Source organism: Haliotis cracherodii, unplaced genomic scaffold (assembly GCF_022045235.1).
Source record: "Haliotis cracherodii isolate W230 unplaced genomic scaffold, xgHalCrac1.p SCAF_14, whole genome shotgun sequence".
NCBI classification, from domain to species: domain Eukaryota; kingdom Metazoa; phylum Mollusca; class Gastropoda; order Lepetellida; family Haliotidae; genus Haliotis; species Haliotis cracherodii.
This window is the reverse complement of record NW_027266269.1, coordinates 11,389,073-11,404,249: the sequence shown is the minus strand read 5'-3', so window position 1 is coordinate 11,404,249 and position 15,177 is coordinate 11,389,073. Positions and strand designations below refer to the sequence as shown.

Here is a 15,177-nt window from a genome sequence, read left to right as displayed (position 1 = left end):
AATCACTGGATTGTCTGGTCCAGACTCGATTATTTACAGACCGCCGTCATGTAACTGGAATATTTCTGAGTGCAGCGTTAAACAACAAACAAATAAACACACACACACACACACACACAAACGCACGCACGCACGCGCGTGATTGCAGGTCGCTGAATAGGTGAACTAATCTTGAACGCGACGGTAAACCCCATTTCATTTCACATCACCTTGTATTGAAAGAAACTGAGGGGTAAAGGGATATCTTTGTTTAGGAGGAATCAGCAAAATGCATGATATTTTTGTGTGTCCACTGTGAGTGAAAAAAGACTTATTTTTTACGTACGGACTGCAACAATTATGAAAGTTGTCCAGTAACACTTTAATATTAAAATTGTTTAGAGGTATCTTAAAGGTACCACATGGTCGGGGGCACATGGATGCAACGTCAAGTGAACTCAGAGATGCTGCTGAACACGCAGGGAAAGCAATATTTTACGTTCGCTTCATCGGGAACCTTGCATCTTTCCTCACAACGTAACAGCGATCGCGATCTGTTTCTTACCGCCCCACATAAACTCTGACTGACTTTACAGTGGAGTGAGTGAGTGAGTACGCCGCTTTTAGCAATATTCCAGCAATATCGCGGGGGGGGGGGGGGGGGGGACACCAGAAATGGGCTTCCTTCCAGTGGGTGTTCATGGGACTCAACATTTGAACATAAATAATACAATATGTTGGCGCGAATGCGACTAGAAAACAGTGTTTTGTGTTTGTTTGTTAAGAAATGGAATGTATGACAAATCAATTATTTTCCAAAATAATGACAATTATGGGTTTTTTTATAATATCACGTGCGTATTACGACCAACTGGTCCCTTTAAATTAAAAGATGCATTTGTCTCCGCCATCCTTGTCTATATAAACAAAACAAAATTTTGTCGTACAGAAAGCTCCTCTTCATTAAACATTAAAAAAACAAAACAATTTTAATACCAGATATCTGCGGTTTCTGTCAATAATACATGTTTGTGATGCGAAAACAAATGTTTTCATAATTATTTCAAAGTTATCTACGTATCTCTCAAACGATAAAGTCATGTATCGTTAAAAAGAATCATTAAATAAGTATCTGCTTGGGTGAGAAACGAATAACAGTATTGATGATGAGTGTTTGGGTGGCATTCAAGACTGATGATGGATAATAGAAGCCCAGGTTCTTGACGTTAGCTAGCTTGATAATTAAATGTTTGTCCTTTTAATTGCATACTCCTATTAAATTCATCAATTTATTGACAACTGAACTATGTAAGATTTTCAACAAAATTCAAGTTGCACAGTCCGTGGTACGACTGCGAGTATAACGGTTTATTACTGGGAGTTGATTACGTTTATAAAAAACTGACGGCCTTGGGTATAAAGGGTCCACTTCCACCATTGCGCATGCGCGCGTTGTTTGAGCAGTGGTATAGTGTTTTCGATTTAGCAAGTTTACCTTTGCTAATAACACGATATATGCAGGTGAGCACACGGTATATTCATCATAATTATTGTTTTATTGTAAAAAGAAAACACACAAGAATGTCAGCACACGTGTTCTCACTTAAACAGAATTCTCAAATTCTAATCATACAATTCTTAAACAAGGCACTACATCGTCAAATTTACTATAAAACTATATACTTTGTGTGTAGTTGTCTGTCGGAAATCTTGTTATTTCATTGCAAATGTGAAACCTTGAAACGTAAATTCTCCCTACCTAACACACAGGGACGGTTCACCACCCCATGTATTTGCGACTTAAAAAGTAGCTTCGTGTTTGCAAAATCATAAAAAATATAAACAAAAGTAACAAAAGATGTTTAGGGGCACGACACACACACACACACACACACACACACACACACACGTATACACACATATACCGATGGTCTCTGATAAGTGCAATAATGAACGCATTTTTTTCACCTCGCCACCTTACTCGTTTTTACGTGTTCCTGTATTTTGTTACTGTAACGGCGAACAAAGTGATTAGATAAGATCAATGTATATGCTTCAGTTTTTTAATCTAAACGAAAATAACTTGATTTGATGGCAAGAAATCCTGGTTCGGAAAAATATATTCTAGTTTTTGTGTGCATCTATGACGGTTGGGACAATATTAACAGTAATAAATACATTTTCAAGTTTAATTTAGTATTTTCATACATAGTTTACAAATCGGTTGAAACAGTCTTTTTTGAATAATTGAAAATATTTTCCCGTAGTAGTAATTTCATCTTTTGGATCAATACACCGGAAGTTGACCATTCAACATGGCTGCCCCATCTGTTGCACCGACTGCTCGTCCATGGAATCCCGACTACAAACATACAGACAGGGAGAGGTAAGTCTAATTTTCTGTAGGTATAGACTAAGTATGTCCATGCACCTCTGTCCAAAGTTTGGTTTAGATATTTGTACCAAATAAACTGTAAATTCAACATGTTTACAGAACTTGTGGCCATATGGTAGATGTTTCATTCCACATTGTGTATACTTACGCTCATTTGGTCGGTGTTGACAGGGGTTATACTATTGTACGCAAAACCTTAAAGACTCTCACTTCTAAATGAGGTTTACCCGGAGCAGCTTATGCTGCTCAATTGGCACAGACTGAAGGCAGTGGGTCTGGCTTCACAGTCACAGATCTCGCTTGCTTCTTCGATACTTAGGGTTAGCCTAGGTTAACCCCATCTCTTTCCTTAGCCCTTGGATCCCCTTTCTGATCAAGCGTCCTTTAACAATCATTAGGATTGCGTACCCCTTTCTGTTCTGACACCCCTTCTCAATAGGGTTGGGCACCACTTCCCAATCAAACACCCATTTTCTACCCTAAGGTTAGTTGTGGGGAAAGATATAGGGAGCACCTTTAGAATACAGTACCACAATTTCTTGTGAGGACCATCTCTGCCGTGTGTCACATGTCTCAAAGACAGCAACCAGTTGTTTGTGAGAATCCGTCGGACGCGACCTTCTGATTTTGGATTGTGAGTCTGACAGCTAACCGACTGAGCTACATCCACACTGCAAAAATAAGTTCAAATTTACCTAGTCATGCCCACACCCTTACGGAACTAAACGAAAATGGTCGAATAGGTGACTGTAACTTAAACGGTTACGGGTAGGCATGGTGTCTACAGACACTTACGCGTGATCCCCATGCCTTAAAGTATTATTATCTGGATTGAAAATATTGTACTTGTTGTTACCCAGTCTGGCGCTCGTCATTAAGGGGCTGAAACATGGACTGGTGGGCTCAGAGTCAGTAACCTGAATGGTGTATTCATGTTAAACCAGCTTTAGAAATTGGCACTAGTCCTGTAGTCACGGCCAAACTGCCCGATAGTTAAGGTATCATAAGGACTAGTAGAACTTTCGCATTTTTAAGGGTTTTGCTATATGTTATCATTATGGGGACTAAAAATGTTAGTTTCTACCGCTGTAAACTGCGGCATGGCATCTCAGTGGGCCAGCACAATACAAACTGTATCAGTCCGGACTAGTACAGGCTGCCTAACACACACACGTGAATGCATGCACATCACTATATAAAGGCAATAATTGTGAACGTCATGTTAAACCCTATTTTACCTCACCTCACCTCACCTCACCTCCATCTAAATGGCTTCGAGTCACAGGTTCACTCAAGTATCTGTCTTTTGCACAACCCATTAAGGCTGTCTTAAAAGATCGATTATCTAAAGGATTGTCAACTGGATGCAATAGATATCGATATGAAATTGTTGTCATCGATAATAACTTACATCAACTATTGTGATGAAAACAGGCTTGTTATTGTCATTCATATCAATTGTTGAAGATGAAAAGCAATTGTTATATATCTCACATATCCACAAAGTAATCCAGGCATAAATGTGTCACTGCACACCAGAGGTGTGAATTATGTTGAATTCTTTCGTGATTTACTTGCACATTTGCTTAAAGTTACTTCTCCAATATTTATCAAAAATTGATCAATATTTAGTTAGTGATTATCAATCTCTATGATCTATAAGATAACCAGTCCTAATACCCATCCTGAAACACTGTTAAATCAAACTCCCTCTTTGCAGGTGGATATGTGTGTACCCAGCCTACATCAACAGCCGGAAGTCTCTCAAGGAGGGACGGAGAATACCCAAGGATCAGGTTTGTGAGACACGCCTTGTTTTTCTTTGGATCCCCAAGAAAGCCATCTTCTCAAGGCAAGGGAGTTAACTGACTGTAAAAATCCAGTTTCCACCCTTGCCGAACTAGACTGGAATTTCTGGGCTTTATCTTAGGGCCACCAGTGGCTATTTTGAGTAATGTCCTTCTAAATCCCTCCTTTCTTCATGAAGTGCATCAAATCCGTGAGCACCTTGATTAAAAACATGAAACGATTTGGAATAAAGTAAACTACGGTTATAACAAACTCGAAGGGACTACTTATTTTAGTTTGTTATAACCGTAGTTCGTTATAAGTACATATACAGCATGACTACAGCAAGTAGTCGGGACCAAAAAGTAAGTTCGTTATATCCGTCAGTTCGTTATAAGCATGTTCGTTATAACCACAGTTTACTGTATACATGGTATATATGTTGACGCTAAATTGACAGCACACATGCTTTGTAAATCCTGCGATTGACTGAAATCTGCATGAGAGTTTACAAACAGGATGTTGATTTCGTTACGCGATTTTTATTGGGCTCTGCATAGACTCTTTTGTCCAACCAAAATATAACTCCATAAATCCAGAAGAATGGAAACTGGACTTTATGTCAGTTAACTCCCTTGTCTTGGGAAGATGCAAGAAAGCAACATTTATTAGGGTTTCAAATTCTGTGAACTAGAGTACTGATGGCATTGTCAAAATCCTATTGGACCATTAAAATTAATTCCCAGTTCTTAAACAATATTAGTTGGCAGAGTTACAGACTTAGAAATAATATTTTTAGCTCACCTTGGCATTGTGAAATGAGCTTGTGTTCATCGGTTGTCATCCATCTGTAGGCGCTGCACCCATGAAGATCTGGGGTAGAATAGGTCTTCAGCAACCCATGATTGCCGTAAAAGGCGACTAACAGGATCGGGTGTACAGGCTCGCTGACTTGGTTGATGCATGTGATCGATCTCATATTGCGTGGATCGATGTCATGATACCAATCACTGGATTGTCTGGTCCAGACTCAATTATTTACAGACTGCCGTCATTTAGCTGGAATATTGCTGAGTGCCGTGTTAAATAACAAACCAACCAACTGTAAGCACTGAACTTTAAGAAAACTCTTTTTCTACTAAATGTAATCATTTACTTCCCATGGTATACATTTGATATGATTGAGTGTTATTTCCTTGCAGGCTGTAGACAACCCTAGTTATGCTGAGATCCGGGATGTGTGCGCAGCGGCCGGTTTGACGCTCGGTGTAGAGGTTTGTGCTGTTACTGTGCAGTGCACACATTTTTCAAATAAGTGACCAAGTTGAGTTTAATGCCATTTTGAACAGAAATTCTGAAGTGATGCATTCCTAGCTGTTTACCACAGTTTTGCTGATAAATCAAGTGCATTATCAGGGCAAATCTGGGATTCGAACCCATGATCATAGCATTCTGGTAAGTCAAAGGGAGGCAACTCCTCACAACAACTGTGATGCCCATGCTCCCATCCTTCAATCTGAAGTAAAGGAGTGACCAAAGAAGCTTAGTATGTTCCAACACTAGAATGAAGGGCGGCAGGATATCATGGTGTATTATGTATTGAAAGATATTCAAAAGGTGGTTGAATCTCACCTGGATTATGTTTTATGTTCGTCAGCACAATACCTATCCTTATGGATTCTCCTAAGTGGTCTAGTGGTAAAGCGTCCGCCCGGAGAGCGGAAGGTCCGGGGTTCGATCCCCGGCCGCGTCATACCAAAAGATGGTACTTGTTACCCTGTCTGGCGCTCGGCATTAAGGGGTTAAAGCAAGGACTGGTCGGCTCGGAGTCAGTATACTGTGTCTGGGTTGGGTATTCATGTTAGCAGCATGGTATCTCAGTGTGCTAGCACTATAAATCGGCATCTATATATATACTGTTCAACGCCGAATTGAACCAAACTCACTTCCTGATCGTGACCTTCTGAATATCCAGTTTGAATTTGTCTTCAGCAACCCATGCATATCGTAATGTGAGTTTCGGGATCGGGTCGTAACGCTCGCCGACTTGGTCGATGGATGTCATGGTATCCCAATTTCACAGATCGATGCTCAAGATGTCAATCCTCTAGTCCAGCCAGATTATTGACAGACAGCCATCATAGAGCTGGAATGTTGCTGATTGTGTCATTACGAAACAGACAAAACACCCCTCTTTCTGACATTGTTGTTGATTTTTAGTGTTAAGTTTCTCAGAGAAATGTCCACTGATTGTTGAAAGATTGTGTTATTGAGTCATTTGAATGCTTCAGAATAAAGTTTATCCCCGGGAGTTGGATCACAGAGATCAGAAGTTCCGAGGTCGAATCCGTGTCCAGCTGAGGAACGAGGAGGGACAGCCAATGTCCGAACAGTTTCCTTCTCGTAAGTCATCACAAGCTGGTCATTTGTTGAACTGTGCCTTAGTGACGGGGCACGGGTGGCCCAGTCGTCTAAGGCGCCGCAATTCGCTGTGCAGAGTTGCGTCCCTTGGGCACGCCAGAAACCTATGATTGTGGGTTCGAATCTCGGTTCGCCCCGATTATGTTTCTAGGTTTGTCAGCACCATACCCGTGCTCCTGGGTTTCACCGAAGTGGTAAACGTCTGAGACCTGCATCACTTCGGGCTTTCCTCCCACATTAAGCTGACACGTCGTGATATAACTGAAATACTGTTTAAAGCGGCGTTAAACCCAACTCACTCACTCATTCTCTTTACTCTGTTCCAGGGAACTCACTCCTGCTGTACCTCGGACAGACCATTCCCAAGTTGAAAGCTCGTACACAATCACAGTCTCAGTCGGGCGGCCATCAACAACAATCTTCTAAACAACAGAAGAAGAAAGGTCGCAAGGGAAAATAAAATATACTTATTGGATTGTCTGTATGATGCTATTGTGTCACATTATAATATAACAAAATTTCTTTAATGTCAAACATGTCAAAAAAGGATTACTACAAATATTTGTATAACAAACATGTTGTGACAAAATCGTTTCATCTGTTTGGAAGGAAACATAGCCTGTTAACTTTTTCCTAATGTAGGTCTTGTCACTATTTATTTTGAAAATACATTTGTGACTCATAATTGTAAATATGTTTGAGAGAGTATATACATGTCTAACTGTCAATGATGGAGTACGTTGATGATGGTAATTTAGATCAGTAAAAGTTATGTCTTAGACTAAAAAAAATAATAGTCTTGGTTCTCAGGCACCGCCAGCATCATCATAAAGTTCACTGCACGCTTCATTTTTATTTCCATTTTTTTTTTTAAAAACAAAAAAATTCTTAAATATTCCAAGTCCAACAGTAGTCAAATACTGTATTGCAGTATTTTATTCATCAAGGAATACATTAATGTAGGGAGGCCCTTTTCCACAACTGTTTTTTTTGTTACATACTAGTTTGAACAACAACAAAAAAAACACCCACCCGCACAATATTTTCAAAAGCCATTACCTGAGAACCAATTTTTTTATTTTTCTTAGCCTTAAGGATTGTGTATGACAGTGTTCATTCATCGAATGTGTATGATGTTGGTCATGGTTGCTTGTGTCAGTTTAAAATATCCGAAGTATGACATCCTTGACCTGTTATCTTGGGATGAGGGGTGGGAAGCAGAATAGGCGTAGTGATGGGTTAGGGTTAGGTAAGCGATCTAAGGTGCTGCAACTCGTACATAGTTGCCTCCCTTTGCTGGCAAGATATTTCTGATCATGAGTTTGTTTAGCCTCATCAATCAGCATCTGTGTTGGTTTTCTCCAACTTGGTACTGTCACTTCAGATGTTCCTACCACTGTGGATCATCCCATGGTTATGTGCCATAATAAGACTTGATACTCTTCAAAGCGGTTTTGGGGCGGTCGGGTAGCCTAGTGGTTAAAGCGTTCGCTCGTCACGCCAAAGACCAGGTTCGATTCCAGACATGGGTACAATGTGTGAAGCCCATTTCTGGTGTCCCCCGCTGTGATATTGCTGGAATATTGCTAAAAGCGGCGTAAAACCATACTCACTCACTCACGCACTCAAAGCGGTTTTGGACCCGTGAAGACTCCGGGGTAACCCATGCTTGATGAAAAGGTGACTATGCTTGTCGTAAAAGGCGACTAACGGGATCGGGTGGTCAGACTCGCTGACTTGGTTGATGCATGTCATCGATCCCAATTGCGTGGATCGATGCTCATGATATCAATCACTGGATTGTCTGGTCCAGACTCGATTATTGACAGACCATCGTCATATAGCTGGAATATTGCTGAGTGCGGCGTTAAACAACAAACAAACAAAAACAAAGCGGTTTTGACCCAACTCTCTCTTGTGTTTGGGTTAAAACAAGCACTGACCGTGTCGTCTCAAAGTATACTTTATCTGAGTGGGGTATTCATGTTAAAATTTGTTTCTCGAGGCTAACACTATAGAACTGGCATTAGTCAGACAATACAAGTACCACGCACATGCATGCACATCGCAATATAAGTGCAATAATCTTGGACGCGATGTTAGGTCCAATTTCACATTACCGCTTCTGTGTGGTCGGGTGGAATAAACTTTTTCGTACTGAATGGATGTGGTGTTTGGCTAACATGGTTACCAAAAAACAGCTCAGAGCTTGGATTTGGCAGAAAACATATATCATCATCTCAGAGTGGAAAGTTGGCAACATTAAGGCTAAAAAAATAATAATATTGGTTCTCAGGCACCGCCTGCATCATCATAAAGTCTGCCGCCTGTTTCGTTTTTATTTCCATTTTCCCCCCAAAAATCTTTAAATATTCCACATCTCAAACACAACCCCAGCACTGAAATACTGGTATACTTAAGAACAACATCATTTCGCCGAAATTATTGTAACCCAAATTTGGTTATATACTTGAACAACAAAAAAACAACCACCCGCCCGCTCTATATTTTAAAAGCCATTGCCTGAGAACCAATTCTATTATTTTTTTAAGCCAAATACAGGATACTGATTGCTTACATATTCTGATAATCTTGAAATAAATTGTTTCTGTAAAGACAAAACATGTGTTTTTGTTTTATGTTGACAAACAGCGTGAGACACACTCACCATCTCCTTAACCAGGGCTAGTTTAGTTCATAAGGACGAGGCAAATGCTGTCCGGATTATCTGGTAACAGTTTTGTGTCACTCACCATTCCTTTTATAGTATCTTTCAATTTTCATCAATTTTACCACAAAATTTCCATTTCAAAAATAGTCGACCCTGATGTTTCAAACTCAGATGTGTTGAATTCCAAGTTACGGTAAATTCACAGCCTGGTCATAGAGAACTCTTACTATTCAAGACAACAGTGTTCGACAGTATATGTTTGAGTTGTACATAAATATTTTGAGACAGTTTGCACCCTTGTTTCCAGGTAAGAATACAGAGCAACCTGTCCTGGTCGTTAAAGCGGCGAAATGGGTCAGGCTCGGTGACTTGGTTGATAGCGTGTCATCATATCCCGACAGCATTGATCGATGCTCCCAATATTGATCTCTTGATTGATTGGTCCACTCAGTTATTTTCAGGCGCCATCATCATGATCAAACAAAGGCAGTTGGCAAATGTGTACGGTTGTCTTATATAGGGTCACTAGCTCTTGAAATAGTTGACCGCCTCCGTGGTCTAGTGGTAGAGCGTCCACCTGGTGAGCGGAAGGTCCCGGGTTCGATTCCCGGCTGCGTCATACCAAAAGACGTTAAAGATGGTACTTGTTGTTACCCTGTCTGGCGCTCGGCCTTAAGGGGCTAAAACAAGGACTGGTCGGCTCGGAGTCAGTATACTGTGTCTGAGTGGGGTATTCGTGTTAAACTGCAGCATGGTATCTCAGTGAGCTAGCACTATAAATCGGCATTAGTCCGGACTAGTACAAGCAGCCACACACAAACACACACGTGCATGCATGTCGCTATATAAGTGCAATAATCTTGGACGCAACGTTAAACCCAATTTCACCTCACCTCACCTTGAAATAGTCCTCTATCTTTCACCAGTAACAGCTGCTGCTGTTAGGAAGAATAGTGGTTGAGGTGTTTGCTCATCACACTGAAATCGATGCTCATGATATCAATCCCTGGATTGTCTGGTCCAGACTCGATTATTTACAGACCGCCGTCATATAGCTGGAATACTGCTGAGTGCAGCGTTAAACAACCAACAAACCAACCAATCATCACACTGAAGGCTTGGGTTTGATCCCCCTACAATGGGTGAAACTCGTTTCTGGTGTCATCTTCTGCTTTGTTGGTGAAATGATGCTAAAATCGGCATGCCCCATCTCACTGGGGCTGCTTCTCAGTCTAATGTTTTCCTTGTGTTCCCCTTGAGTTGTTGTTTGTTTGTTTGTTGTTTAACGCCGCACTCAGCTATATTCCAGCTATATGACGGCGGTCTGTATAAATAATCGAGTCTGGTTGGTTGGTTGGTTTGTTGTTTAACGCTGCACTCATCAATATTCCAGCTATATGACGGCGGTCTGTATAAATAATCGAGTCTGGACCAGACAATCCAGTGATTGATAACATGAGCATCGATCCATGCAATTGGGATTGATGACATGCATCAACCAAGTCAGCGAGTCTGACCACCCGATCCCGTTGGTTGCCTTTTACGACAAGCATAGTCGCCTTTTACGGCAAGTATGGGTTGCTGAAGACCTATTCTACCCCGGAATCTTCACGGGTCGTTCCCCTTGAGAAATCAGTGCGCTGTATCTCACCTTGTGAAGTGGGACCAAAAGGGAATTAAGTGAGTTGGGTTTTAACGCCACTTTTAACAGTATTCCAGTTATAATGCAACTTGTTAAAGTTAAAAGTTATCAGCCATTGGCATGCAGTTATTTAGGACACTTTCTACACTACACTGGTAAAAAATCTGATCACAAAATATTAATGGCATTAATTCTGCTGACACTTCTTCAATGAGCTATGTTTGGTCCATTTTGCAACACATATAACAATATTTTCAGTATGATAATTTCCTATGTTGCAAGTTGTGAGTTGGTCTTATGCTGCTTTTTGCCGTATTCCATTTATATCATGGTGTGTCAGCGTAATGTGGGAGGAAAGCCTGAAGTGATGCAAGTCTCAGACGTTTACCACTTTGGTGAAACCCACATGGGTATGGTGCTAACAAACCTAGAAACATAATTGGGGTGAACTGGCATTCGAACCCACAATCAGATGTTTCTGGCGTGCCCAAGGGAGGCAACTCTGCACAGTCAATCACGGCGCTTTAGACGACTGCGCCACCCGTACCCCCCTCTATCCAACAGACCATGGAGGCAGCAGTAAACCATAAAGAATAGTGCCTCCTTCATTCCAAGGTCCTATCAAAACAAACCTAACATCCTTGAAGAAACAACACTTACGACAAACTGTGAGAATAGTATGTTATTTATTTGTGAAAAAGTGAATATCACTTGCCCACACAGATGATTTCAATGTAACATGACTTCATTCATAAACACACTGACCCCACAACCCATACTGAAATATACATCGGTCCTCGCAGATCAACCTCAACAATCCAGGGTCTTATATCTCCAGTGTGGTCATATTTACCCTGGGTCCATTTACAAGCCTAGTTTTGAGATGGATTCAAAAGATACAACTCTCAAACAAAATACACTCATGTGCGAGAGAAATACTCATCAGATGAAAATTAGCCAGGCTCGTTGATGAAACAGACCAAGGGTATTAATGATAATAATTAGAGAATAACCAACAAGCTACGAGAAATTATGGATTATTTGCCCGGAGTGAATGAATGGTGTTAATCCCAAGCCATTGTCGAGGGACTTCGGTATTCATTCACGAGGGACAGAAAATCTGTAATTCAGTTTCAAGTAGGTTATTCTATATTTTCCATTTGACATTTTAAAAGAAAAAATTAAGATAAAACACAACAGAGAAACTTCACTGAAGGCAGCCTAATGTTAAGAAGACATCAATGATGATGTCATTGATTTTTCTCAACAACGAAGCACTCTGATGTCACATGGCTTCAAGAGACCAATCAGCATTGACAATTGCTAAGCTGCACATGTGTAAATATTAGAAGGTTATTACAGACAATCATTCTAGCCTTATGGCAATACAATGTAGATATTACACCCTAGATCAGTGGAAATGCCTGCATGTACAACAGCTCTCCCTTAAACACTGACGGGCCTTGGAAGGTAACCATGGTAACAGACAACAATGAGGTCACATGGTAGAAACTGAACAAATATTCCAAATGAATCCTACACTCAACAGCTGAGGTATTACACTTCATAGAACAAACTGACATGCTGAACTAAATAGAATTATGACTGAAAGTTACACGAGATAAATATTCATCAATTTGTATTTATTATGCCTCTGAATCTTAACAGTGAAAGCTTTAAAAGTTTGTCCCTGAAACGCTGTGTTCCACATAATAAAGAAGTTGACATCTATAAATTCTCTCTCTTATGTGTGCCACTTCTAAACGCCATTCAAGGACTTGATTTTCATACATGTACGTCTCTGTTCTAATGATATTCTAATAGAACAAGATAAACTGTTTACGTTTTACATCATGTTGATTTACTTGATACAAACAGATAGTTTATCATACAGCCTTACGTTACATTTTGCTAGGTTTACAGTTCCACCAAACTTAAAAATTAAAAATTCAGAAAAAAAACAAAAAAGTTTTTTTTAATATCAGTAGATATCGTATATCATATTTATTTACGTAACTAACGCTTTGCCAATAAACATAATCCAAGGGAATATTAGTAAAACAGAATGTTTCCAACATTAAATCATCATTTTTTTATTACCCTACCGATCCAAATCAAACTTCACCATGTTTAAGAATAGAAATAACCCGTAAAATGCAATTTGTATATTTTGGGGGAGCTACTGAATAAAAGATGTCTAGTCTAAATGTTTCTACAAGAGTACCAGTATACTCCCACTCATCTTCGTGAGGCAAGAGAGTTAGCTGACTTTAAAAGTCCAGTTTTCACCCTTGCCGAACTAGGCTGGAATTCCTGGGCTCGATCCTAGCGCCACCAGTGGCTATTACAAGTTATGTCCTTTCTATGCCTCTCCTATTGACCAATCAGATTCAACCTCTAGTATCACTTGCATTTGCTTCAAACAAAACGGTGGCGCCCAGTCATGACGATCTGATTGATAATCAAAATCTATATTGTGATAAAACAAGTCTTACATCGCGAAGTGCATCAAATCATGTGAGCACCTTGATTAAAAGCATGAAAAAATTTAGAAAATATCTGTCGACAAAGAGTTAGCAGTGCACATGTTTTCAAATCCTGCAGCCAACCGAAATCTGCATGACACTTTACGAACCAGATTTCGATTTCGGTGCACGATTTTGATTGGACTATGCATAGACTCGTTAGTCCAGCCAAAATGTAACTCTGTAATACCAGCCTAGTTCGGCAAGGGTGGAAACTGGACTTTTATAGTCAGTTAACTCTCTTGCCTCGGGAAGATGGAGAACAATAGTATGACATCACTAGAGGTTTATATGTCGGGACGTAGTATGGAAACTCACTTGCCTCGGGAAGATGACTCCCACTGTCAATAAAAAGCTTTAAAACTCTTCATTCATTCTTACATATGTTTGTAATGAAACATAATTCTGCATTATAATCTTGATCTAATGTTAAATGTTTGTTTCAAAACTGGACATCAGTTGTTAATAATAATTTAATTACATGCATAAACGTGTATGTTTATGGACAGATCACCATGACAACAATAGTGATGGTGATGAAATCATTACAGCTGGTAGCTGTAGATACTGGTTGTTATGCTAACTTGTGTCTTAACTCTTACAGATACATCTTCAGTTTGGAATGTGGAGAAGACTCCTAAGCAGTTTGTTAAATCAAAACGTTTTCCAATTTTTAAGTTTCATACTACCACAGCTGAAAAGGAAAACCCAAAGTTTGGAATCTGGGATTTTTTTATTTTCAGACAAACAATTTTTGGGTCACCGTCAACACAATTTATTTCGGACTCATGAGTAGTTAACCCTTAAAGCAAACAGTTCTATATTTTTTTCATGATTTATATTACCACATCTCTTGAAGAAAACAATCATTTTACGCAGATATGCAACAGTTGCCTCCCTTTGTCTGACCCCATTCCTTGTGAGGTGAATTAATGATCGAAATAGTGTTGACTTAAATGATGTTTTGATTGAGTATGGTTTTACGCCGCTTTAAGCAATATTCCAGCAATATCACGGTGGGGGACACCAGAAATGGGCTTCACACATTGTACCCATGTCAGGAATCGAACCCAGGTCTTTGTCATGACGAGCGAACGCTTTAACCACAAGGCTACCCCACTGCCCCGTTGACTTAAAAGAAAAGCATAGAAGGTTAAAAGGGTCACAAAGTTGTATATAAATACTTTTTATTTATATTTTGATTGAGAACTCTTACAAAACATATAACTAGAACAATATTTGTATTTTAAATCCTGTTTGGACTAGGCTTGCTTGGGGGTATGAGAGGGTGTCTGGGACATCTTGTTAGAGACATATTTTCAGTTATTTTGTTGTTTCAGGACTTGACATGAACAAGTAATTTTTTATAATCTTAAAACAAAATATCTTTTTCAAGCATTTTCTTGGATTTTAAAACAAAAACATAAATTAAAATGTATAGATGAAACACTTTTTGCAGGTCAAAGAAAGAAATTTTCAGACAAAATATTTTTTTCAAGTATTTTCTAGGATTCTAAAACAAAAACATAAAATTCAAATATATCGATGAAACAATTCTTGCAGCTCAAAAAAAAAGATGTTACTTGATCCTATCTGCCATTGACAGATTACTTATTACATTTAAGTCATATTTTCACGAAGACAGATAATTTCTAGTTAGTGAATAGTCTTTGATTTAAATTGGTTGATTTCATATAGGTTTGTTGGAGAAAAAAATAATATATAAAAAAACAAGACAACTCAGATATATTTTGTT

General features: G+C 39.4%; 1 protein-coding gene across 1 annotated transcript; it reads left to right on the top strand.

Annotated features, from left to right (window-relative positions):
• Positions 1-2,286: 2,286 nt before the first annotated feature.
• LOC139460549 (signal recognition particle 19 kDa protein-like) lies at positions 2,287-9,205 on the top strand. The gene is made up of 5 exons (XM_071242016.1): positions 2,287-2,365; positions 4,095-4,170; positions 5,365-5,436; positions 6,454-6,565; positions 6,910-9,205. The coding sequence occupies exons 1-5, from the start codon at positions 2,295-2,297 to the stop codon at positions 7,041-7,043; spliced, it is 465 nt and encodes a 154-aa protein (XP_071098117.1). The 5' UTR covers positions 2,287-2,294; the 3' UTR covers positions 7,044-9,205.
• The last annotated feature ends 5,972 nt before the right edge of the window (positions 9,206-15,177 follow it).

Excerpts from the sequence above, each read along its gene's own strand:
- LOC139460549 (XM_071242016.1), top strand. The coding sequence starts at position 2,295 with ATGGCTGCCCCATCTGTTGCACCGACTGCTCGTCCATGGAATCCCGAC. Across the intron at positions 5,437-6,453 it reads GTTTGACGCTCGGTGTAGAG|AATAAAGTTTATCCCCGGGA; the intron begins GTTTGTGCTGTT and ends TGAATGCTTCAG. Across the intron at positions 6,566-6,909 it reads GTCCGAACAGTTTCCTTCTC|GGAACTCACTCCTGCTGTAC; the intron begins GTAAGTCATCAC and ends ACTCTGTTCCAG.